At 36.1% G+C, this 27611-nt stretch overlaps 1 protein-coding gene across 1 annotated transcript in view; it reads left to right on the top strand.

Moving 5' to 3' along the window:
• SCAMP1 (secretory carrier membrane protein 1) overlaps nt 1–27611 on the top strand; it is a 114888-nt gene that overhangs the window by 46351 nt on the left and 40926 nt on the right. The window contains exons 3-6 of the mRNA XM_006738033.3: nt 9700–9798; nt 11425–11533; nt 14352–14480; nt 18530–18689. Coding sequence (XP_006738096.1) covers nt 9700–9798; nt 11425–11533; nt 14352–14480; nt 18530–18689 — 497 coding nt within the window. The remainder of the gene's footprint in view (nt 1–9699; nt 9799–11424; nt 11534–14351; nt 14481–18529; nt 18690–27611) is intronic.

Below are 27611 nucleotides of genomic sequence, written 5' to 3'. Positions count from 1 at the left end.
CTTGGCTTTTTCATACGAATTTTAGAATTAGCTGTATTCTCCAGTTATTTCTTCCATTGTGCCTGGCTTCCTTTTCAGGACTGCTACTTGCTGTGACAGGGTATAATCCTGGTGCATTGGTGGGGTCTTCTGGCTTTGACAGTTCTGATTTTTGAACTTCCCTTTGCAGCTACTTGCTCGTGTGCTTTCTTTCTCTCTTCCTTTTTTTCTTTCTGTTTTCCTTTTCCTATGGCCATTTAAAAGAATACTTAAAAATATATATATTTTTTAATTTTTTTCAAAGATATTTATTTGAGAGCGAGAGAGAGAGAGCAACAAGCAGGGTGAGGGGCATAAGGAGAAGCAGGCTCTCCGCTGAGCGGGGAGCCTGATGCAGGGCTCAATCCTGGGATTCCGGGATCATGATCTGAGCCAAAGGCAGACGCTTAACCGACTAAGCCACTCAGGCGCCCATAAAAATATATTTTTTAACTTAAAAAAAAAAGTAGTATGGGGGGTATATAATAGAGATGTGTATAAAGCAAAAGGTGCAAATCCCTCTGATACCAGTTTGCTGAGAGCTTCCAGATATTTTTCTGGGTGTGTACAAGCGTGTGTTTATAAAAGCAAAAAAATGGTCATATGCATTCTGTAGTTCACTTTATTTCATTAATTATTTAAAAGGCAGTCTTCTGTAACTCTCATTCCTTTTCATGGCTGCATGGTATGTTTATATAGTAATTTAACCAGTTCCTCTTTGATGGACTTGTAGATATCTATTTGCTCTTTGATACTGCAGCTGCTTTCAAATACTGCTAATCCTCATTGACAGAGTGGAGGTTGTGCAGTTTATTTTCCATCTCCCTAATGCCTCCCCTCTTAGTCTTTTCAAAGGGTATTAGTGGAGTTCTGTCAAAAGCACTCCTATTTACTTTTTTAAAAATAATTTTTTAGGGGTGCCTGGGTGGCTCAGATGGTTAAGCGTCTGCCTTTGGCTCAGGTCATGATCCCAGGGTGCTGGGATCAAGTCCCGCATCAGGCTTCCTGCTAGGCGGGGAGCCTGCTTCTCCCTCTGCCTCTGCCTCTCTCTCTCTGACTCTCATGAATAAATAAATAAAACATTAAAAAAAATAATAATTTTTTAAAAAATCATGATAAGTGTACTCTTTAATCCCCCTCCCCTATTTCACCCATCCCTCCACCCACCTCCCCTCTGGTAACCATCAGTTTGTTCTCTATAGTAAAGAGTCTGATTCTTGGTTTCTCTCTATTTTTTCATCTGCTCATTTGTTTCTTAAATTCCACATACAAGTGAGATCATAATATATTTGTCTTTTTCTGACTTATTGCACTCAGCATTACATTCTCTTGCTCTATGTTGTTGCAAATGGCAAGATTTAATTCTTTTTTATGGCGGAATAGTATTACAGTGTGTGTGTATACACATCTTTATCCATTCATCTATCAATGGACAGTTGAGCTGCTTCCATAATTGGCTATTGTAAAGAATGCTGCTATAAACATAGAGGTACATGGTATCCCTTTGAATTAGTGTTTAGGTATGTTTTGGTAAATACCCAGTAGTGTGATTCATGGATTGTAGAGTAGTTCTATTTTTAATTTTTTGAGGAACCTCCATACAATTTTCCACAATGGCTGCACGAATTTGCATTCCCACCAACAGTGCAAGAGGGTTCTTTTTTCTTTGCATCCTCCCCAAGACTTGTTTCTTATGCTTTTGATTTTAGCCATTCTGAGCTGTGTGAGGTGGTATCTCATTGTAGTTTTGATTTGCATTTCCCTGATGAATGATTTTGAACACCTTTTCATGTGTCTATTGTCCATCTGGATGTCTTATTTGGAGAAATGTCTGTTAATGTCTTCTGTCCATTTCAATCAGATTACTTGTTTTTTTTGGTGTTGAGTTATATAAGTTCTTTATGTATTTTAGATACTGACTCTTGATTGGATGTGTCATTTGCAAATATCTTCTCTCATTGTGTAGGTTACCTTTTAATTTTGTTGTTTCCTTTGCTGTACAGAAGCTTTTTATTTTGATGCAAATGTTTTGTTTTTGCTCTTATTTCCCTTGTCTCAGGAAACATATCTACAAGAATATTGCTAACCGATACTAGAGTGATTACTACCTCTGCTCTTTCCTGGGATTTTTATTGTTTCAGGTCTCACATTTAGGTCTTTAATCCATTTTGAGTTTAGTTTTGTGTATGGTGAAAGAAAGTGGTCCAGTTTCATTCTTTTGCATTTGGCTGTCCAGCTTTCCCAACACCATTTGTTGGAGACACTGTATTTTTCCCATTGTATATTCATTCCCCCTTTGTGAGAGATTAATTGACCACATAATTTTTTATTCTATTGATCTCTGATGTATCTGTTTTTATGTCAGTACCATCCTGTTTTAACTACTACTGCTTTGTAATATAACTTGAAATCTGGGATTGTGGTAACTCCAGTTTTTTCTTTTTTAAGATTGCTTTGGCCATTTGAGGTCATTGTGGTTCCATACAAATTTTAGGATTGTTTGTTCTAGTTTTGTGAAAAATGCTATTGGTATTTTGATAGGGATTGCATTAAATGTGTGGATTGCTTTGGATAGTATAGACATTTTAACAATAATTGTTCTCCTAATCCATGAGCATGGCATATCTTTCCATTTGTTTGTGTTGTCTTCACTTACTTTCATCAGTGTTTTATAGTTTTCGGAGTATAAGTCTTTCACCTTTTTAGTTAGGTTTATTCCTAGGTATCTTATTATTTTTGGTGCATTATAAATGGGATTGTTTTCTTAATATCTCTTTCTGCTGCTTCATTATTAGTGTATAGAAATGCAACAGAGGCACTGGGTAGCTCAGTTGCTTGAGCATCTGACTCTTGATTTCGGGTCGGGTCATGATCTCAGGGTTGTGAGATAGTCCCCTGGAGCTCTCTCTCTCTCTCCCTCTGCCCCTTCCTCCCCCCCCTTACAAAAAAAAAAAAGTAATGCAACAGATTTCTGTACATTGATACTTGTATCCTGCAACTTTACTGAATTCATTTATCAGTTCTGGTAGTTTTTTGGCGGAGTCTTTAGGATTTTCTATATAGGGTATCATGTTATTTGCAAATAGCAAAAGTTTTACTTCTTCCTTACCATCTGGATACCTTTTATTTCCCTTTTTTCCCCTAAAGATTTTACTTATTTATTTATTTTGAGAGAGAGAGGGAGAGAGAGAGCATGTGCACACATGCACATGACTGGGGGGAGGAACAGAGGCAGAGGGGGAGAGACAATCTCAAGCAGACTCTACACTGAGTGTAGAGCCAGATGTGGACCCATCTCACAACCCTCAGATCATGACCTGAGCTGAAATCAAGAGTCACATGCTCAACTGACTGAGCCACCCAGGTGCCCCAACCTTTTTTTTTTTTTTTTAAGATTTTTTTTATTTGAGAGAGAGTGAGTGAGAGAGAGAGAGCAGCACGCCTGAGCAGGGTGAGGGGCAGAGGGAGAAGCAGACTCCGTGCTGAGCAGGGAGCCTGATGCGAGGCTCCATCCTGGGACTCCAGGATTATGATCTGAGCCTAAGGCAGACATTTAACAACTAAGCCACCCAGGCACCCCCTTTTTTTCCTTTTGTTGTAGGATTGCTGTGGCTAGGACTTCCCATACTATGTTGAATAAAAGTGGTGAGAGTGGACATCCGAGTCTTGTGCCTGACCTTTGAGGAAAAGCTCTCTGTTTATCCTTACTAAGTATGATGTTAGCTCTGGGTTTTTAGTATAAGGCCTTTATTATGTTGAGGTATGTTCTCTCTAGACCTACCTTGTTGAGGGTTTTTATCCATAAATGGGTATTGTACTTTGTGAAATGCTTTTTCTGCATCTGTTGAAATGATCATTTGGTTTTAATCCTTTTCTTATTGATGTGATGTATCATGTTGATTGATTTGCAAATATTGAACCACCCATGCATCCTGGCAGTAAATCCCACTTGATCTTGGTGTATGATTTTTTAAATACATTGTTGGATTTGGTTTGTTAATATTTTGTTAAGGATTTTCCATCTATATTCATCAGAGATATTGGCCTGTAGTTCTCTTTTTTAATGGTATCTTTATTTGGTTTTGGTATTGGGGATATTGGCCTCATAGAATGAATTTGGAAGTCTTCCTTCCTCTTGCATTTTTTGGGAAAGTTTGAGAAGAATGGGTATTAACTCTTCCTTAAGTGTTTGTTAGAATTTGCTTGTGAGGTTGTCTGGTCTGGACTTTTTTTTTTTTTTGGTGCAAAATGGTGGTTTATTAAAGCATGGGTCCTGTCCCCGTGTTGGGGCAAGTAAGGAAAAGGGAGGTTTCAAAAGAACTTTCATATGCTAAAGAGAACTGACATACAAGATACCAGAGCCATTGTCAAGCTTGTTTCTCCCCCAGCAAGGTATTAACATTAAAACAGTTGGGAGATTCCTGGAAGAATGTCACACACCTCCCACCCACAGAGGGGAGTGGGGTGGGGTGGGGTGGGAGAGGTTGTGCATATTATGCTTTGTCTTCACCTAGCTCCTTCTGCTCCCTCATCATTTCCTCCCTGAGCAATTTTGATCCTTAAATCTAAGGTTGTTGGAGGCAGAAGTTCTCATTTTCTGTAACATCCTTCCGCTGAATAGGGATGTAGAGATGTCCCTAGCTAGGGGAGGCAGCTGAATCTAAGGCTGACAGGAAGTCAGGAAGTATCTCTGTGGGTGGTAAGAATCATCTGTTGATGTGAAGTCATCGTAGGGACGGAGTCTCGCACTAAGTGGAGAGATACTGGTGGGGAAATCTGGAGTGGGTGGTGTTAAGTCCAGGGGCTTCTCTTCTTGATAGGGTTTTGGAATATAGGTGAAATTTGGTGGGGTGAGGTCCGGAGCCAACAACCAAGAATTCTTGAGACATCTTTGGTGCAAAAGGATGGTTTATTCTGGACTTTGGTTTTTTATTTTTATTTTATTTATTTATTTATTTTTTAAAAGATTTTATTTATTTATTTGAGAGAGAGAGAATGAGAGAGAGAAAGCACATGAGAGGGGGGAGGGTCAGAGGGAGAAGCAGACTCCCTGCCGAGCAGGGAGCCCAATGCGGGACTCGATCCCGGGACTCCAGGATCATGACCTGAGCCGAAGGCAGTGGCTTGACCAACTGAGCCACCCAGGCGCCCTGGACTTTGGTTTTTTAGCTACTACTTTTTGATTCAATTTCATTGCTGGCTGTTCAGATTTTCTGTTTCTTCCTGCTTTAGTTTTAGCAGGTTATATATTTCCAGGAATTTATCTATTTTTTTCTAAGCTGTCCAATTTTTTGGCATAGAAGTTTTCATAATATTGTTAAAATTGATTGTACTTCTGTGGTGTTGGTTGTTATTTCTCCTCTTTCATTAGTAATTTTGTTTATTTGGGTCCTCTCTCTCTTTTTTTTTTCCCTGTAATGAGCCTTGAGGGATTTATCAGTTTTGTTGATATTGTCATAGAACTGGCTCCTAGATTCATGGATCTGTTCTGTTGTTTTTTTTTTTTTTTCTAGTTTCTATATCATTTATTTCTGGTCTAATTTTTATTTCCTTCCTTTTCCTGGGTTTGGGTTTGTTCTTTTTCTACCTCCTTTAGGTGTAAGGTTAGGTCATTTACTTGAGATTTTTCTTGCTTCTTGAGGTAGGCCAGTATTGCTATAAACTTTTCTCTTAGAAATACTTCTGCTGCATCCCAAAGATTTTATTTTATTTTTTTTTGAAAGATTTAATTTCTTTATTTAGAGAGAGAGTGTGTGTGAGCAGGGGTGAAGTGGGGGAGAGAGAGAGGAAGAGAGAGAATCTCAGACTCTCTGGCGAGCATGAAGCCTGACTCAGGGCTTGATCCAGTGACCCTGAGACCATGACCTGAACTGAAGTCAGGAGTCCTACGCTCAACCAACTGAGCCACCCAGGCACCTAAATGGCGTCTAAAATCCCAAAGATTTTAGACCATTGTGTTTTCCTTTTCTTTGGTTTCCATGTAATTTTTGATTTCTTGGTTTGACCCATTCATTGTTTAATAGCATGTTTATTTAATGTCCATGTATTTGTGCTCTTTCCAGATTTTTTCTTGTAATTTCTAGTTTTATAGCATTGTGGTCAGAAAAGATGCATGGTATGATTTTGATTTTTTTGAATTTGTTCAGAGTTTTTTTGTAGCCTCATATGTGATCTATTCTGGAAAATGTCCAGTGTGCACTTTAATGTGTATTCTGCTCTTTTAGTATGGAATGTTCTGAATATGTCTTAAATCCACCTGGTCCAGTGTGTCATTCAAAGCCACTGTTTCCTTGTTGATTTTCTGTTTGGATGATCTGTCCATTGATGCAAGTAGGGCGTTAAAGCCCCCTACTATCGCCATTATTGTTTTTTTTTTTTAAGATTTTATTTATTTATTTGAGAGAGAGAGAATGAGAGACAGCATGAGAGGGAGGAGGGTCAGAGGGAGAAGCAGACTCCCTGCCGAGCAGGAAGCCCGATGCGGGACTCGATCCCGGGACTCCAGGATCATGACCTGAGCCGAAGGCAGTCGCTTAACCAACTGAGCCACCCAGGCGCCCCTATCGCCATTATTGTATTAGTCTTGTTTAGTTCCTTTATATTTGTTGTTAACTGTTTTATGTATTTGGGTACTCCCATGTTGGGGCATAAATATTTAGAGTTGTTGTATCTTCTTGTTGGATTGACCCCTTCATTATTACATAGTGTCTTTGTTTGTCTCTTGTGGTCTTTGTTTTAAGTCTATTTTGTCCAATATAAATATTGCTACTCTGGCTTTTTTTGGCATCCATTTGCATGATAAATGTTTTTCTGTCCCCTCACTTTCAATCTGCAGGTGTCTTTTGGTCTGAAGTGAGTCTCTTGTAAGTAGCATATACATGGGTCTTATTTGTATATCCACTCTGTCACACTGTGTCTTTTGATTGGAGTATTTAGTTCATTTACATTCAAAGTAATTATTAATAGATATGTCTTTATGCCATTTTGTTACTTGTTTTGTGGTTGTTTCTATAGATTTTCTGATTCTTCTCTTGCTATTTATAGGGACAAGGTTCATTGGCTTTCTTTAGTGATATGTTTGGATCCCGTTCTCTTTAATCTTTGTATATTTATTACTGGGTTTTGATTTGTGGTTACCATTAGGTTTGTATATAACATCTTCTGCATATAGCAATCTATATTAAGTTGATGGTTGTTTAAGTTTAAACTCATTCTTTACTCCTCTTCCTCCCACCTTTTAGGTGTATAGTGTCATATTTCACATCCTTTTATTTCTTGAATCTCTTCAATGATTTTTACAGAAATATTTATTTTTACTGCTTTTGTGCTTTTTACTTTTCATACTCTCACTTATGGTCTTTCTTTTTCACTCAAAGAGTCCTCTTTAAAATTTCTTATAGGGCTGGTTTAGTGGTCTGTTTTTTGTAGGAAGTCTTTATCTCTCTTTCTATTCTGAATTATATCCTTACTGGATAGAGCATTCTTGGCTACGGAGTTTTCCCTTTGACCTCTTTGAATGTATCATGCCACTCCCTTCTGGCCTGCGAAGTTGCTGCTGAAAAATTCACTTGTAGCCTTAAGGGATTTTCCTTGTATGTAACTGTCTTCTTTTCTCTTGCTTTAAATGTTTTTCCTTTATCCCTACTTTTTGCCATTTTAATTGCTATGTGTCTTGGTGTGGACCTCCTTGGGTTGAATTTTCTGGAGGATCTCTCTGCCTCCTGGATCTGGATATCTGTTACCTTCCCCACATTAGGGAAGTTTTCAGTTATTATTTCTTCAAATAAATTTTCTGCCTCTCTCTTCTTCTGAGGTCCCTGTAATGTGGATGTTACTGTGCTTGATAGGCTTGTTAGAGTTGCTGAGTTCCCTAATACTATTCTCAATTTATATTCTTTTCTTTCCTTTGCTCAACTTGGTTACTTTGTATTACTCTGTCTTCCAGGTATTAATTCATTCCTTGGCTTCATCAAGCCTGCTATTTATTATATGAAGTGTATTTTTTATTTCACTTATTGTGTTCTTGACCTCTGGTTCTTTTTTTATCTCTCTGTTAAGGGTCTCACAGATGTCCTCCACTCTTTTCTCCAGTCCAATGAGTATCTTTGTGATCATTACTTTAACTTTTCTTTCAGGCATCTTATTTATATCCATTTTGCTTTGGTCTCTAGCTGTGGTTTGGTCCTGTTCTTTCATTTGGGAGATGTTTCTCTGTCTTCTCATTTTGTTTGACTTTCTGTGTCTGTTTCTCTGTGTTAGAGAAGTCAGCTACTTACCTTACTCATAACAGTAGTAGTCTTTGAAGAAGAAGTATTATAGTGCCCTGTAGTGCAGTGTCCCTGTTCCCCAGGGTGTGTTGCAGGTGCTCTGCTGTTGAGTTCTGGCATCTTCTCCCTTCAGTCCAGTTGTTTGCTGATGCTGTCTTTACCTGTTGTGAGTAGCAAGGTGTGCAGTGGTCTGCCTGTGAAACAATACCTTCCACTGCTGGAACTGCAGTCCTGCAAAACAAGTGGGTCAGGAGATGTGGTATTGGCAGGGTGGTCTTCTCGGGGAGGGACCCCACAGCACCACAACTCAGGGGAGCATGCCTGGGAAGGGCTGATCTGCCAAAGCACATGTGGCGGGGCTCGGTTTGGTGTAAGCAGGTTAAGTAGCATGTGGCCACCCACACAGTGTCGGTTTCCGCAGGTGGCTGTTATTTATGCTGGGGAGCAGGGGAGGAAAATGTCACCTGCCAGCTTCATTTTTCCTGGAGGGGTCTCCCATGATACCTGTCTTTCCAGGCCCGTGCTCTGAGATGAGCAAATCTCTGTCCTTCTTGTCTGCCTGTGGCATTTTTCGAACTGCTGGTTCTACACTGCATCTGCATAGGCTGTTTTTCATGCTGTCTCTTTAAGATGAGGGACTCTGTTTCCTAACACCTTCTGGGCTCACCCAGAGCTGAGCATGCTGGTTTTTAAAACTCTAGGTTTTAAGTCCTGCTGGTTTTAAGAACTCATGAAATTTCAAAGGCAAATATGGAGATTCATCCTCCCAGTTAGTATGAAGATCTGTCTGCTGCTCTTCTCTGCCGTTGGCTTCTTCTCTGCTGCGGCAGACTGCGGTCCTTTTGCTCCCAGACTGTGTCCTCACCCTTTATACCTCCTTTGGTGTGGACTCTTCCTGCCCTTCACTGTGGAGTGCGTTCTGGCAGCCCTTGGGCTGTTTCCTGGGTTATTTCCGCTGCTGTGGGTGTTACCTAGTTGTATCTGTGGGAGGAGCCGAGTTTAGGGTCCTCCTACTCTGCCATCTTCCCGGCCAACCTCTCCTATTAACTTTATGGCCCTGGCACGTACCTTTCTTTGGTGGAAAGAGTTAACAACCTTGATGTAAATTCTTCAGTTTGGCACTATCTGTATTTTACTAAAAAGCAATACTTCAAGGTTTTGTTTTGTGTTTCTACACGTGGCATCCTGGAGGAGAGTGTGTGTGGTGTAGTGGTAGAGGTGGCAGCCAGTTGGAGGGTTGAGGAATGAGTGAGTTTGAGAAAATGGAGATGGAGAGCTGAAGCAGCACTTTACTACACACTAGAGGAGGAAGAGCGTTCCTGGCGTTTTGCTTTTTGTTAGGGTTAGGCCTTTTGAAAGAAGTTAAAATTGGATCTCTGTGTTACATAATTTGTCCTTTTCTTAATCTTCCTAGCCTCCACCAGGCACTGTGAAAATGCCTAATGTACCCAGTACACAACCAGCAATAATGAAACCAACAGAGGAACATCCAGCTTATACACAGATTGCAAAGGTTAGTTCATATTATGTGTGTAAATTTGTATTGGAAATTACAGTATCAATAACATCTTCAGAATAGAAGAATTCTTTATATGTTGCCTTACTTTTTTTTTTTTTGCCTTATTTAATTTTTTTTTAAGATTTTATATATTTATTTATTTGACAGAGACACAGTGAGAGAGGGAACACAAGCAGGGGGAGTGGGAGAGGGAGAAGCAGGCTTCCCACGGAGCAGGGAGCCTGATGCGGGGCTCGATCCCAGGACTCTGGGATCATGACCTGAGCTGAAGGCAGACGCTTAACAGCTGAGCCACCCAGGCACCCCTGCTTTATTTAATTTTTAACTTACTTTTGAGTCTGGGTTAGCTAGTTTGTCAACCCTATAATACAGTTCTTTTTCAGCTTATAATATTTACTTTATACTGTTATTAGCAGTTTTACTGAATTCATATATCCTCTTGAGGAACAATTTCTTTAGGGAAATTTTTGTTGCCTTTTGTTGGGTTTACTCTTTAATGCACAATGCTATTATAGTACCAATGATAAGATAATATAAACTATTGGAAAAGAGTTGTAATGGCTAAGCAAAGGACAGTGGTAGGAAGTAGCAGGTGGTAAAAATATGAGAATAAAGGAGATGAATAGGATGCCTTGTATTACATAAAGGCAGATGGAGTTACAAACCAGAATTTCTGAATCATATCCTTCTTTCATCTCATTGTCTTCTAAAATAGAAGATATTGTATATTCTTGCATTGGAAACCTTAGGCACCATTCAAACCAATTCTGAAGAGGCAGTTCAGTTGTCATTTTCTCACTTTGTCTGTTTTGCCTCAATTGTTCCCTTTGTTCTTCATTCTCATTTAGGCACAGAGGTCACCTTAATTTTATTTTCCCAATTAGGACTCTAACTACCCTTACTGAGAGAATTTTGTCCTGTTCTAAATGTGCCCAGTCTTCTCACTGATGGTTTTCATAACCAAAAAAACCAAAATCAGGGATTCCTAGGTGGCTCAGTCAGTTAAACATCTGCCTTCAGCTCAGGTCATGATCACAGGGTCCTGGGATCAAGCCCCGCATCAGCCTCCCTGCTCTGTGGGGAGCCTGCTTCTCCCTCTGCCTGCTGCTCCCCCTGCTTGTGCTCTTTCTCTCTCTTTGAAAAATAAATGAATAAAATCTTAAAAACAAACAAAAATCAGTCAAGTATCTCCATGTCTTCTGAAGATGTAACCTAGAGTGAATTCCTGTATTTTTTTTTTTAAGATTTTATTTATTTATTTGAGAGAGAGAGACAGAGATAGCAACAGAGATAGAGAGATCACGAGTGGGGAGGAGAGGGAGAAGCAGGCTCCCCACTGAGCAGGGAGCCCCATGACCAACTGAGCCACCCAGGCGCCCCTGAATTCCTGTATTTTGGCAGAGCATTTGAATTAAGATTCTGACATTGTATGACTCTTGATCTTGGGGTCCTGAGTTTAAGCCTCACATTGGGTGTAGAGATGACTAAAAAGTAAATAAACTTAAAAAAAAGTTTCTGGCATTGTAGAGGGAGAGAGAGAGTAAAGAGCATAGTCGTGTTACAAGATTTTCTAACTCTGACAACCTATTCATTCACTGATGTTTTGTTTGTTTGTTTAAGGAACATGCTTTGGCCCAAGCTGAGCTTCTTAAACGCCAAGAAGAACTAGAAAGAAAAGCAGCAGAATTAGATCGTCGAGAACGAGAAATGCAAAATCTCAGTCAACATGGTAGTATCCAAAGAAGTTTGAAATAAAAATAACTTAAACACTTTAAATTATGCCTGTGCTAGCTCTAAGTCATTTGGTTTATGGATAAAGCCATGCCATTTTTTCCTGTTCTAGCAAGATCAGACAGGAGATTTCCTACTTGTTACTCTGTAGCTCTCTGATCTTGGCTGATTTGCATAGTCTTTCGATAGATTATAACAGTGTTAGCCTTATCACACAGAAAGTGAATGTGAACATGATAATTTTGGGGTTTGGCCAGGAGCCTTTGATTCTGCACTTGGGCCCTCTTTGAGTCTATTGAAGCTTTAAGAGTGTGCCCTAAATTTGACTCTTACTTTTTTGTTTATTTAGCCCTGTTTCTAATTATGTGCCCTGTCTTCAGAAGTATAACATGCCTGTCAAATCATATTAAAAAAATGTGTGGCATGACTTTGGGAAGCCTCGGGTTTCTCAATGATACCAAAGAAATAAGTACTGAATTGATCATTTGCTATGAAATCCATTTAGACTGTGACTACCAAAGGCCACTTCAAGGGCGTTATCTTAGAGAAAGATAGCAGTGTCTGGCTAAGGGGTTAAAGAGCTAGATAAATCATTGTTACTATGTCTAGGATAGTGATGGAGTGACAGAGCTAGGTCAGCAATAATATACTGAACTATTTCTTCCTTATCTTAGATTGTGTAAGCCTAAGTCGGAGAAAAACAAACACCATATGACTTCACTCATATGTGGAGTTTAAGAAACAAAACCAACAATCATAGGGGGAAAAAGAGAGGCAAACCAACAACAACTGTAGAGAACAAACTGATGGTTACCAGAGGGGAGGTGGGTGGGGTTGGGGGTTAAGGAGGGCACTTGCTGTGATGAGCATCAGGTATTGTATAGAAGTGTTGAACCACTATAATGTACCCCTGAAACTAGTATTAGACTGTATGTTAACTAAGGAATTTAAATAAAAACTAAAAATGAAATTTATATGTTCAAAGACTATTAAAAAAAAGTGTGTAAGCCTAGGGCCTTGTGAAGACACATTCATCCTTGGCCATTTTGTTGGCTTGTGACATCAGAGACAACATCTGTCAAAGGAGAAACTAAGGATTTATTTGAGATCAGTGTTTCTGAAATACCTGTAATAAAATCTGTCCTATATCCTTAGTATTGACTAATATAAGTTATTTCTATGGGAGATATTTTAGTAAAGATAGTAATGAAGAGTGAGAAATTAAGAGTTAACTTTGTAGTATGTTACACATGTAAGTACTTATTATCTATTAACTCATTTAATTATAATTCCCTGAAGGGTGGTATAGTTATTATTCTCTTGTTATTTCTACTCTTAAATTTATTAAGAAACGTAAGATTTTATAGATGTCTTCAGCTTTTACCAAGTCTTCAAGAGTTTAAGGTACCCAACGCCCTCTAGCCAAAAAATTGCTAGGCACTTCTGTTTTCAGATTCTAGTTCTTACTTTGCTATTCTCTGCTCTTCTCAAATAGTATGAGACTTGTATGAGAAATGAATATGAAATTTGGAAAGAATTATAAATAGCGCAGACATGTTGGGAAGAATCAGACATAGGTCATTCTTGTTTTCCAGTAAAATTTTCTCCCCTGTATGAAGTACATAAAATTGAATTTTCAAAAATTGTGGCATATAATTTCTAAAATGAGAAGTGGCCTTTAGGTGTTGTGTTTACCTTCTGTTTTTAATGTTTAGACTTCTTGCTTTAATTTTAGTGTTTTTATTGCTCCCACCACTTCCCAAGCCCTATTTTCTGTTTCATTTCTTTATAAAGACACATTTTCCCTCCTCATAGTTTGAATTTATTTTTCCTCTAGGTTTTTGAAGGTATTATAATTCCTTAGCTTCCTTCTCCTGTTTCATATTTTCTCCTAGTTTTATGGTTTTCTTACATGGATATTTTGAATATTATTTTTTCAGACTTTGGGATTTCCAGATTTGATTCTTTGGTATTAGTTAACTGTGTGTTTCTTTATGGAGTTAACAGTAGAAAACTCAAAAGATTCAGAAGCTGGTCTTCCCTCTCCACATGGGCTAGGAATTATATTCAAAGACTTAAGATGCTGAAGAGGAAATCGTAGATATTTAAAAACTGCATGACCTTCACATGACAGCCAGACTCTTGGGACTTTGAGAAAGAAGTCTGTTTTTAGGGTAGAGTCACAGGGTATGTCTTTGTGCTCTTTTTTTGTTTCTTGTATCAACTGTACATAAATGGTTCCTGCTAAACATTACATGACACTGGAAAAATATTTTACCATCTAATGTTTTCTAAAGTGAAACTCTGGGGAAAAAACATTTTTTTTAAGATTTATTTTTAAGTAATCTCTACACCCAATGCAGGACTTGAACCCACAGCACTAGATCCAACAGTCACATGCTCTATTGACTGAGCCAGCCATGTGCCCCTACTTTGGGAAAAAAAATTTTTTTTTTAAAGATTTGATTTATTTATTTGACAGAGAAAGGGAACACAAGCAGGGGGAGTGGGAGAGGGAGAAGCAGGCTTCCTGCGGAGCAGGGAATCAGATGTGGGGCTTGATCCCAGGACTCTGGGATTATAACCTGAGCCTAAGGCAGACACTTAACGACTGAGTCATCCAGGCGCCCCCTTTGGGAAAATTTTTAAAAATGCAAAGCTTGGCTTTCAAAGCTGTACAAATATAGGAATGTAGAGATGCAGCATTCAATTTATAAAACATCTATTAAAAGAACAAATAATGTTCTTTATTATGAAACCAAAAATAAGAATAGCACATCTTGGTCCTAATATAATTTTTTTTTTTAAATTTGCAGGCAGAAAAAATAATTGGCCACCTCTCCCTGGCAATTTTCCTGTGGGACCTTGTTTTTATCAGGATTTTTCTGTAGACATTCCTGTAGAATTCCAGAAGACAGTAAAGATTATGTACTACTTGTGGATGTGTGAGTATAAAATAAATTGTATATTCAACAGAGTTTATGTTTTATTGTCAAAAATAAACACCCTTTTTGGAATTCAGATATTAAGGATAGTATCACAGATAGGTTTTTTGGTATAGCTCTTAATTTTCAGAGTGAAACATATTTCGGTATTGCAAAATTATACTGTATGTGACAATCTAAACTGAGGAAAGCATATATGAAAACTGGCATTCTTTTGAGGAAAGGACTTCTCTGTCACATATATAGTATTTTTTTGAGGAAAAAGGAATAGTTGTAAAATACTATCTAGGTAATACTTGTTTTGAAAAAATTATACTAAATGAAGGCTGTTTAAAGCATTATGACTTTTTAAAAGGGCCATAAAATATTACTATAATTTTTCTTAGAGCTTTGAGCACAATTTACTTTTCATTTTCAAGGGGTTGTTAAGTACTTTTATTATTGGAAGTCCTAGTTAATGTAGGATATTTTACTAAATAGAACATTAGGACATATATTTAGGCTGTGGTGCTTACGTTGTGTTGAGTATAATTACAGCTCATGTAATAACTAAAGTAAAATGTCAAGCTGTTAACAGTTTGTTCTAGGTACACAGAATTTCCACTTATTCTGTTTCACTTTTATTCCAAACAGTAGTCTCAGCCCCTTTTAATGTTATTATGTTAGTAGGAGAGGTGTAGCTGTCATGACTTCTTACCTGCATAACTGCTGGGTTTAATGGAGATTTTGTAGTGTACATTCTTGATGGAGGAAATTTATGTGTGTTACTGTATAATTGGGGAGCCGTTTTTTCCCTTCCTAAATAAATGAGACAGTTTTCCTCAAAATCTTTTTAGAGCATTCTTCGTATGTGAAGTTACTTTGGAATGTGAGTAGTAATTCCTTATGGATAGTACATTCTTAACTCTTTAGTTTTTCTTTGAGATTTTGTTGTTGAGCTAGTATCTTGCTAAATCTCCAGTGTAGGCAGTATTATATACTTTTAACATTAAAGGTTTTGATTTTATATATGTCATGTAAACAACCCATATATTTTATTTAATCAATATATAATATATGCAGTATATAACAATTATTTTTTAATGGGCAGACCTGGCCTAGCATTTTAAGTATAAGTTCTTTGATCTAGTGGAAAAACATATTTTGGATGGGGGAGATAGGGGGCTGGAAGAAAATTCTATAAGGAATTTAGTAAATAGAGGTTGAATGGGAAAGGTGATTAATTTTAATTGAATGGTACTTTACTAGTACTAATTGTTTCAAAATAGGTCTGTTTTGTTTTATAAATATATAACTTTCTGTGGTTTTTAGAATATAGTTTTTCTAAATCCTGTTGACAGATCTCCTATTTAAAGTATTTAAAGAGGTCTCAGTATTTAAGGAAGCATTACCTGGAATAAAGTAAGATCTAGTACCAGCTCAGTGATGTTTCTAAATTTCACTTCTTTTAATAAGTCACTTTCAAGAAGTGTCTGCCTGTTAATGATTTCAGAGTTGACGAGTGCTTTCATACTGTAGTAATAATTCTAAAGAAAGAGAGTATTTATTGAGGATTTATTTGTGCCAGGCATAGTACTAATCACTTTATATACATGATGTTATTAACTCCTAACTACACTATAAAGCAGGTATTATATTACCTAAGATAAGGAAACCAAAGCTTAGAGAATTGGAGTAACTTGTTCAAGACTACATAACAGTTAGATTGGAGTTGGATAGCTTGACTCCAGAGCCCAGAGTCTAGATTTCCATGTTGTACAACCTACAAAGTACCAAAATGAAGAAGTAATCTATGTTTTAAACCCAAATAAGATGAAGATATACTTTCAAAGGTACCTTACTTGAAATAAATATTTTACTCTATAAAGGAACTGAAGCAATTAGAACTATCACTGTGAAATGAATCTTAACCTCTTTGAGTATATTCTTAAAAAAAAAGGGAAAACAAGCCATTTAAAGATCAATTAGTGAAGAAGATAATTATACTGTTTAAAATCTGTTTATGTTAGGTGTCTGTGTTATAATGCAGAGCTTATCAAGAAGAATATTGTAGTGATAGTTGCAAATTTAGGTCCACTAATAACAGATTTAAGTGCTTAATAAAGCATATGGAAATTTTCTATGAAGTTGAATCACTCAACTTAAAAACTTACAAATCATGTAAACAAAATATCCTAAAAGTTTCTTTAGTGTTATATGTACACCTAGAATCCACCAAGTGGATTGGAAAGGGTTGAAATTAGCAACATAGAATCATGTGTTTCACATTACCTTGCCTTTCTATATATTTTTTGATTTGTGTATAAGTGGACTGATTGTTTAGTATGTAGGCCTGGACATTTTACTTTTCTTTGGGGTACAAATAAATGACTTGTTGATCGTGGTTTTTGGTTACTCTGAAAACATTTAGAAAGAAATTTTAATAGATTACACAAAATTAAATTGAAATTTTTATCAATAATTGGAAGAATTTTTAATGAAATTTAAATACACATATCCATATTTTCTTAGGCAAATTAGGAGATAAACCTTTAAAAATTCTCTTAAGGCTGAAATTTGAATTGTAATGTGAATATATAAAACTTTTTTAGGCAGTTGGATGATATTTAATGTTAAAAAATAATAACTTTGTATTTCATGGTCTTTTGAAATCTGTTTTTAAGCCATTGACAAAAACTTTTATTTTGAGACAGAAGATTGTGAGTAAATTTATTAGTAAGCTAGCTTTTGTGAGAGTTAGAAATCCTAATGGTAACAAAGTTAATAAGAAAGAGTCTTCTTTGTGTAATAGAATGGTATGGAGTTTTAAACATGGAAGAGCTCCTGTATTTCTATAGCTGAAAAATTGAAATGTAGAGGTTGATTAGCTCAGTAGTATGTCTCTATAACCCAGGTGTTTTCACTCTTCTTCTGGTGCCCTTTTCTTACTCTAGAGTTTGTATATTTAGCTAGTCATTAAAGCAAATTTAAAGGCACCCTATAATGTATGTCTTTATCTTATTTTGTTAATTACTATTTTTATTTAGTAAGTTGAAAAGATTTTAAAGTTTTTAAGGTAAGTTGAGATTTTTGTATTTGGATTTACTAGGTTTTTCATTTATTTTTAATTCAAGTAGTAGTTTGTTGGTATATTTTTCTTGTATTAATTTACAATGAACATTATTTTAACTTTTGAAAAAAAATATTTCTTTTAATTCAGCCTGTGAATAAACTTTTTAAAAATCCAATAAAAAGTTATTAATTATAATGGGTAAATGTAGTTCTTTAGGATCAAAGTATAGTTAGATGGTACTCAGATTTTTTGTTTTAGGTCTTTCTGGATATGTAATTATTAACAACATATGAAGAGTTTTCCATTAACTGTGTTAATTAAAAGAAAGGTCTGCCACAGCAGCTGAAATTCATTATTTCCTTTCTTTAAAAGTAAGTTTAATCCTTTACCAAAACACCATATTTATCCCAGCACTTTAAAAAATGATAACACTATGAAGATGAATAATCCTGAGAGATTGACTATACAGTCCCTGAAATTGCTACTGTATTGGTATTTTTAGTTCAGTGATTCTAATTAATTGCTTAAAAATGTTACAGTGAGATTGTACAGGGCACTTCTCCAGTTTTCTTCTCCTTGTATAGTCTACTCTGGGAGGAGTCTGCTGGCCTACTCTGTAAAAATGTAATTCAGAGTGTAGGATCTTTCTCCTCCAAAGTCCTGGTTCTTTCCCTGGCTGGGCCTTGGATCAGGAGGCATATCACGTGTTTCCTTCTCAAGGAAGAATCCCTTAAGGCAGTGCTTCTCTGGTAATTGTCCATTAGGAGAGGGCCAGAAGAATTGTTCCCAAACAGTACATATATTAGGACTCTTTTTCCTGTATATACTGTTTTCAAATCAAATGTGTAAGAAACAGCAATGTTTTTTGAAAGATCCTAACTGGAAACAAGGGGTGGAATACATTTGCTCTAAGGAAGAATTTTTTCATTTACAATTTTTGTTGAATGAATTCATAAATTGAATGTAAACATTTCTATTTTGTTTTTTGATTCCACAGTCCACGCTGTAACACTCTTTCTAAATATCTTCGGATGCTTGGCTTGGTTTTGTGTTGATCCTACAAGAGGGGTTGATTTTGGATTGAGTATCCTGTGGTTCTTGCTTTTTACTCCTTGTTCATTTGTCTGTTGGTACAGACCACTTTACGGAGCTTTCAGGTAAAATGTGTGTACTTTGAAATATACTCTTTAAAACCTGTGAAGTAAATAATTGGTAATTAACCTTAAGGGGAAAATTGACACATTTTCACTAAAATTTTTTATTATTGTGTAACATATATTCTGATAAATTCATATGTAACATGCCTTTGTAGTAATTAGGTTTTGTAAGTCACAAAATCTCATTCTTTTCTCCCACTTGAGAAGATCAAACATGAAAATAGAGAAATGACAATAGTCTTATATCTTAATATTTGTAGAATATTATATTTCATATCATACACTTGACATTAAAGAAAATTTTGCTCTTCATTCCCTTTCAAAAAAAAAATCACAAATGGTGAATAAAGTCTAATTCTTAAATGAACCTCAGTAAGGTCAGTATACCTATGATATTTGAAGTGAGTCATTTTTACCTAGCAAGGTAATTATTTTCTATGTAAATTCATTTTTAGCTTTTCAAAAGTTCTCACATTTGAGAACCATTAAGATTATAAGTTTATAATATTTTGCATGATATATTTTAATCAGTGGTTAGGATTAATATTTCCTAAATGCATGTTCTGTGAGGTATTAATAAATGTTGTCAAAAAAGGGACTCATTAACTTAGGTTTGGGAAAAGCTGGATAATAAAGTTAAATTTCTTCACTTCAGGATTTCTTAGATTCTTTTAAGAGTCTAGTGTGATTTGTGATTTGACTATGAAACCATTATTTTATTGTGGAACACCTTGTTGAACTATTGCTTTAAGAAATAAATGTTGGGAAGTGCTGATTTAGATAATAGTTCTCTATGACTCCATATATTCAACAGTTATCAACTTATTTTTGAGTAAACTTGTTTGTGAGTAATGAACTTTTTTCAGCTCTCATGAGTGAGGGGGGCAGCATTACTAGGAAACAGGTATGTATTGTGCAGATGTTATATTGGGAAAATTAGAGGGCCACATTCAGTTGTTATTGTTGTTTTTTCCATTTCAACATAGAATTTCTTTGATTAACCACAGTGTATATTCCTTCATTGTGGAATTAGAAACCCAGATATGTAAACAGATTAAAAAAAAAAAAAACCCAGAAGGAAAAGGAACAAGATGAGGGAATTTGGGGGAGAAAAGGGGTCATTCAACAAAACTAAATTGGTTAGAATTGGAATGAAGGGAAGAAAATGGATGGAAGGAGGAAAAGGAGGAAAGAATCTTTGGATATATTAGAATATGGAGGTTAGTTATCAAGGAATGGGGAGAGGTGCCTCCTTTGTATGTGGCTTGGAGAGGAATAAAAAGGACCTATTTACTCTTTCCATGACCTAGGAAGAGAATTACTGCTGCTCTTTTCCTTGTTATCTAAGCCTGGCTCACAAGGTTTTTTAATTTTTTGACACTTGGCTTTGGCTTCTGCCTGCCTACTTCCATCATGTTACTAATATATTTGTAATGATGCCGGTGGGTAGGAATAGGGTTGTTTTTGAGACTTTAAAAGTGACATGAGGAGGTGCCTGGGTCGCTCAGTTGGTTAAGTGTCTGTCTTCAGCTCAGGTCATGATCTTGGGATCGTGGGATCGAGCTCTACATTGGGCTACCTGCTGGGTGGGGAGCCTGCTTCTCTCTCTGCATCTACCCCTCCCCCTCCCCCTGCTCGTGGGTGCGCACTCTCTCTCTCACATGCTCTCTTTTTAAATAAATAAATAAATAAATAAATAAATAAATAAATAAATAAATAAAATCTTTAAAAAAAAAAAGTGACACGAGACTAATGACTTTGGATTTTAAACCTTCTATGACTAATGTAGCCAAAACAAACTACCAAAAACCAGCTTTCTGCCTTTTATTACTTGAAGTCACTTGCTTCCTTTTATTTCCTTTCTTTGCCAGTTGAAATAAAAATGCTTTGTGGAACATTTTTACTTCTGTCATTATTAATCTGTAAGGCTAAGTTCTTAGCTGCATCTCAGTCCTTTAGAGTTTATCCCAAATGTGTTAATTATCTGGGTTTCCCTGTTCAGAGCAGAACTGAGAGGAATAATATTTAAGGGTAAAGTTGAAATTAAAGTATTTTACCTCATTACTATACCTTCTCAGTATGTAACTTTGGCATTTCTTTCATCCACATTGCCACTGTTGTATCTGCTGCTGTATCTGGTAGTTTGTTAAACCTGTATTGATGGCTCAAACAGATACATTGGATGTGATTCTTGATATTAAATAGCTTTAAATAGACTTAATCACATAAATGCTTTATTTTAGATCAGTTTTGATAGGGATTACTGCCTTTGAGAAAGGAAAGAATCAGGATACGCAGTGTTTCATATTTTGTTTCAAGACTGATGATTAAGAAATGAAAACAAGCTTCTGAACATACTTTGTAAGTCAGTAGAAAATGGGTAGCTAAAACCTTTTAGGTCAGGGTCCTGGGTTTCTTGAGAGAAGTTGTTATTGAAAGCATTTAGTTGTTATTAATCAGACGCTGCAGTGAAGCTAATATGCTTTTTAAAAGTTTTCAGGTTTGGGCGCCTGGGTGGCTCAGTTGGTTAAGCGACTGCCTTCGGCTCAGGTCATGATTCTGGAGTCCCGGGATCGAGTGCCACATCAGGCTCCCTGCTCGGGGGGAGTCTGCTTCTCCCTCTGACCCTCCCCCCCTCATGCTCTCTCTCTCATTCTCTCTCTCTCTCTCAAATAAAATCTTTAAAAAAAAAAATAAAAGTTTTCAGGTTTTTTTTTGTTTAAGATTCACTTATTTATTTTAACCAACTGAGCCACCCAGGCGCCCTAAGATTCACTTATTTATTTTAACCAACTGAGCCACCCAGGCGCCCTAAGATTCACTTACTTATTTTAGAGCAAGAGTGCACAAGCAGAGGGAAGGGCAGAGGGAGAGAGGCAGCCACCTAGGTGCCCCTAAAAGTTTTCAGGTTTTACTCTTCTCTGGCTAATGGTATATTTGCCTCTTCTGCTATAAGATTATTTAAATATCTCCTGAATTTTATTTCTCAGGTTTCCCCCTAGAAGTGAAGAAGAGACTAGTAAGCAATAAGGCGCACCTTGGGTGGCTCAGTTGGTTAAGCATCTGACTCTTGATATTGGCTCAGATCATGATCTCAGGGTTGTGAGATCAAGCCCTGCCTCCAGCTCACAGCTCACTCCCTGGGCATGGAGCTTGCTTAAAATTTTTTTCTCTCCCTCTCCCTCTGCCCTCCCCCCATTTAAAAAAAGGAATAGTAAGCAGTAAGAAAAACATGGCATGGATTGATTTTAGAATAAACTAGTCATTGCAAGCACAGAAGTTAGAGAGGGGCATTAGGTTTGAGAATGTGATCAGATTTTTCTTTTTTTAGTTGTTCAGTGAATTTATTTTTTTCTTGTGTATGGTGGTAATTTCAAGTTTCTAGAGTAGCTGTTAGCTTTGTGGTGGAGTGCTAAAAATAACTAGACATATAAGGAAGCCTTTATTTCTAGAAAGCAATAGAAACGTACCTTAGTCATTTGGAGTTGCATTTTTAATTGCCATATGTGGTTTATCTCTTTTGCCTCTGGCTCACAGGGTAAAAGTAAATAAATTCAGTATTCAAATTCCTTTTTGAAGGTTAACAATTAATTTTGTTATCAAGAATTTGTTGTAATTTGCTTAATAATATGGCTGAATAAACCTTTTTTTAACTCTAATCTGAGAAGAAAAATATAATTGTTTTAACTGAATTATACAATGCCTTTTTAGATTGAATTAAAGTATTTGGTAATACTTTTAAAGCCCAGTGGAAAATTTAAATCTACATTTAAGTGATTGTATCTAGTAATCACATATAACACATCATAATGATAATTACACATAATTTTAAAATGTGATAAAGGTAGAATATTTAGCAATAATCATTTTTTAATTAGTTATTATGCATGAGAAGTTGGTTTTCCAGTGTCATCTGGGTTTCTGTTTCAGTATTTTATTTGCATGCTCATTATTGAGTTCACTGGATTCTTTCAGGGGGATATAAATATTAAGATAAATAACTTATATTTTCCAGCTGCTTTACAATAATGAAGTATCCTAAGGTTAAATGAATCACTCATTGAATAATGACCATATACTAAGCTGGAGATACAAAGAAGACATGGTACTTGCCCTTAGAAATGCATAATAGAACTGATTTGAAAGTAGGCATTTCTGAAGCTTTGGCTAGTAAAATTTATATATAAAAATTGGATGGTATTCAAACACCCCCAGAATATTTGAATTCCAAAGGAATTTAATATTGGTGACATACCTTGTGTTATATCTCAAGATATAAGATCAATTATCTTCAAATTAGTCTTCTTGGATTACTTTTTGAGGATTTCAGTTTTTGATAAATATTTTTCTCTGAAATTGGTGGGGGGGATCTCTTTTTATTGGCACCATTGAAATATCAGAATGTTCATGAAAAAGATGGTTTCAAACTGTGTAAAATACTGTACTGTATGACTCATCTTAGTTTTCCACCAAGAAACTGGTTTTACTGTAATACTTACAGGACTTTGTCCTTCATAAGGTTATCCCTCCATCTGAATCTGAAGGTCAGTGTAGAGAAGTTTCAGGTATATGTGCTTTTAAAAGTTAAGTTTAATAGCTATCAAAATTAAATCTGGACTTGTCATTTTGTCATTTACATATTTTAAAAAGATAGTAACTTTGATCTTAATTTTATGCTTCCGCAAATGACTAAGCATTATGTAAATACTTTAAGATAATAGGTCATTATTAATGAGGTAGTGTTTTGTTGAAAAAGCTTACTTATTGGAAATATACTGAAAAAGGGTAAGAATCCTGGCTTCTCTGCTTAAAAGCATTGAGCTCCTAGGAAAATGCAGTATAAAACTTTAGTGCCTCAGTTTGTTGAATGTAAATGGGATAATATTTGCAGAGTTGATAAAAGGATTAGAGATAATATATGCAAAATACTAGGTTTTATAGGTTGTCAACAAATGGTAGCTGGAATTAATGTTTTATTTTTGTGTTAGGTTTTATTATTTACTTTTGACCCATAAAACTGTTCCTTGTAATAAATCATCTTTTGCTGCTTTTAGTTCATTGTCCTCTGGTGCCTCAGTCTGAGCTAGAGGAAATCATAATTTATACTAGGGTGTATGTAGGTCCTTGTGTTGAGAGATAAAAATAAACTTAAAAAAAATCTAGTATGACAATCTAGTCTTTTAATTGGAGTTTTTTGTTTATATTTAATATAATTACTTATTTACATGGATTTATATCTGCCTTCTATTTTTTTAAAGAGGAATAATTCTTATATTGTGAATAATGTCAAAAAAATAGCAAAGTTGAAAGAATTTTACATTGAATACCATATATACACCATCTAGATTCTGTCACTAACATATGGATGCATTACAGGGTAAATTGTAGACATTAGTAACTAAACTCAGTATTTGTTTACAGTTTTGGTTCTTGTGTGTGTTTTTTTTTTAATGTAAAATCTGAATTCACAAACACTATCAAGATACAGTACATTATTACCTCACCCAAGAAAATTTCTCAGGGCCCCTTTACTTGAATCCCCTTTCCCACTCCTCCAGAGGCTACCGTAAATTGTTTTTTTTTTTTGTCATTGAAGTTTTTTTTTTTAATTTAAATTCAATTAATTAACTATAATGTATTACTGGTTTCAGAGATACAGGACTGTGATTCATCAGTTTTATATAATAATCAGTGCTCATTACATCTTGTGCCCTCCTTAATGTCTGTCACCCAGTTACTCCCTCCTCTCCAGCATCCCTTAGTTTGTTTCCTATGATTAAGTCTCTTATGGTTTGTCTCCCTCTCTGGTTTCGTCTTGTTTTATTTTTTCCTCTCTTCCCCTATGATACTCTGTTTTGTTTCTTATATTCCACATATGAGTGAGATCATATGATAATTGTCTTTCTCTGATTGATTTATTTCATTTAGCATAATACCCTCTAGTTCCATCCACATCATTGCAAATAGCAAGATTTCATTTTTTGATGGCTGCGTAATATTCCGTGTGTGTGTGTGTGTGTGTGTGTGTGTGTGTGTGTGTAATACACCACATCTTCTTTATGCACTCATCTGTTGATGGACATCTGGGCTCTTTCCATAGTTTGGCTGTTGTGGACATTGCTGCTGTAAACATTGGGGTGCAGGTGCCCCTTTGGATCACTATGTTTGTATCTTTGGGGTAAATACCCAGTAGTGCAATTGCTGGGTCATAGAGTAGCTCTATTTTCAACTTTTTGAGGAACCTCCATACTGTTTTCCAGAGTTCTGCCTTCTATTTATATGTACTGCTTACTGTATAAAACATACCTGTTATATACCTTTTTCTTTCTTTGCCTTTTAGATCAATAAGTTCTATTTTTTTAAATATAGTTTACTTTTTTTCTCTCTTTAAGATTTATTAGAGCGTGCTCAAGTGCGAGCAGGAGGGGCTGAGGGAGGTAGAGAGAGAGAGAGAATCTCCAGCAGATTCCCTGCTGAGCTCAGAGCCTGACTCGGGGCTCAGTTCCACATCCCCGAGATCATGACCGGAGCTGAAATCAGGATCAGTCACCTAACCAACTGAGCCACCCGAGTGCCCCTATGGTTCATTTATTTTTATATAGGCCTGCTGGCAATGAATTCTCTCTGATTTATTTTTTGTTTCAAAATATATTCATTTCACATTGATTCTTTTTAGCTTTATTGAGGTATAATTGGCAAAATTATACTTAAATTGTATAATGTGATGATTTGATAGTCATACACATTATGAGAGAATTCCCACATTTGGGTTAACACATCCATCACCTCACATATTTACCTTTTTCTTTTGTTGTTGAGAACTCTTAAGATCTACCCTCTTGGGGCACCTGAGTGGCTCAGTTGTTAAGCATCTGCCTTCGGCTCAGGTCATGATCCCAGGGTCCTGGGATCAAGTCCCACATCGGGCTCCCTGCTTAGTGGGAAGCCTGCTTCTCCCTCTCCCCCTGCTTGTGTTCCCTCGCTCACTGTCTGTCTCTCGCTGTCAAAATAAATAAATATTAAAAAAAAAAAAAAAAGATCTACCCTCTTAGCAAATTTCAATTATATAGTACAGTATTATCAACTATAGTCATTATACACTACATTAGATCCTCAGACCTTCCTGATTTTATAACTAAAAGTTCATACCTTTTAATCAGTATCTACCCATTTCCCCCATCCCCTGGCAATCACCATTCTACTGTGTTTCTATGAGTTCAACTTTTTTTTTTTTTAGATACCCATAGAAGTGATACCATTATTTGTCATTCTCTATCTGGCTTATTCCATTTAGCATAATGGTCTCTCAAATTCATGCATATAGTCCCAAATGGCAGAATTTCCTTCTAAGGCTGAGTAGTACTCTATTGTATATAAACCATTCTTTTCATTGTTGGCCATTTAGATTGTTTCCATACCTTGGCTGTTGTGAATAATGCTGCAATGAACATAGAATTACAGATGTTTCAGATAATGATTCTGTTATCTTTGGATAAATGCCTGAAGTAGATTTGCTAGATCATATGGTAGTTATATTTTTAATTTGTTGAGGAACCTCCATACTGTTATCCATAGTGGCTGCATCAATTTACATTCCCACCAACAGTGCACAGCTCTTTATCCTTGTCAACACTTGTTATTTCTTATCTTTTTGATAATAGCCATTTTAACAGGTGAGAGGTGATAAATGATTGTGGCTTTAATTTGCATTTCCCTGATGATTAGTGATGTTGAGCACCTTTTCATCTACCTGTTGGTCATCTGTGTGTCTTTGGAAAAATGTCTATTTAGATTTTTTTTTTTAATATTTATTTGACAGTGTGTGAGAGAGCACAAGCAGGGGGAGCAGCAGAGGGAGAGTGGAATTATTTTCTTAATTTTTTTGGATTGTTTGTTGTAAGTAGTTGGAAATACAATGGGATTTTGCATATTGATCTTGTATCCTTCTACCTTGCTAAACTCCTTCATAAAGTCTAGTCTTGAGATTTTCTGTGTATGTAGGATTATGTCATATGCAAATAAAAGGTTTTGTGTTTTCCTTTCCACACTGGATATCTATGGTCAATGTACCTTTCTTTCCTTCCTTTTGTTGATTGTACTTCTAGTAAAATGGGAGTAGAATTAGGAAGAGTGACATTTATGGCTTTGTTCTCCTTTTTAGGGGGAGAGCATTCTTATTAAGTATGATGTTAGTGCTAGAGTTTTTTATAGTTGCCTTTTATTGGTTTGAGGATCATCTCCTTTATTTCTACTTTGTTGAGAATTTTTAATCATGAATGGTAGTGTGTTTTTCCAGATGCTTTTTCTGTGTCTGTTGAGATAATCATGTGGTTTTGTTCCTTTATTAATATGGTGCATTACATTGATTATTAGATATTAAACCAACCTTGCATTTGTGGGATAAGTCCTATTTGGTCCTGTGAATCCCTTCTGACAGCTGCAGTGAAGGTGCTGATTTTCATGCTTTACCTTATTGTGGTTGAAATGTCATGCCAGGGTAGTATAGGGAAGGGAACAGTTCCAGGTGAGAATGCTACAGACTCATGCTGTTCTTAACCAAAGTTTCAGTTTTTGTGAATAAAACTGTTTCTCAGTTATATGTCAAGGTATTGAAATGGTTGTGTTTTTCTTTTATCCAACTTTTTTTAAATTTTTATTTTTTGAGGAGAGGATTTGTTGACTTTGTCACTCTCTCATGCTGGAAGTGAATTTCTGTTTCTTGATTTTTAAGTTTCAGGTGTCCTGCACTCATTTCCTGCTATGCATAATGATATTTCAACTTTTCCATAGCTTGTATGGTCCCCCTTTCACCTCCTTATATTCACCCTGTCTCCCCACAGTCCTTCCATTACATGTAAGATAATTTTAGGTTAGGTTAGTATTTGACATTTTGGTCTCTTTTTTACACACACACACACACAC

The sequence above is a fragment of the Leptonychotes weddellii genome, chromosome 7 (assembly GCF_054177405.1).
Source record: "Leptonychotes weddellii isolate Sample4059 chromosome 7, ASM5417740v2, whole genome shotgun sequence".
Taxonomy (NCBI): Eukaryota; Metazoa; Chordata; class Mammalia; order Carnivora; family Phocidae; genus Leptonychotes; species Leptonychotes weddellii.
The sequence above is the reverse complement of the archived record's forward strand: the minus strand, read 5'-3'. Positions and strand labels throughout refer to the sequence as shown.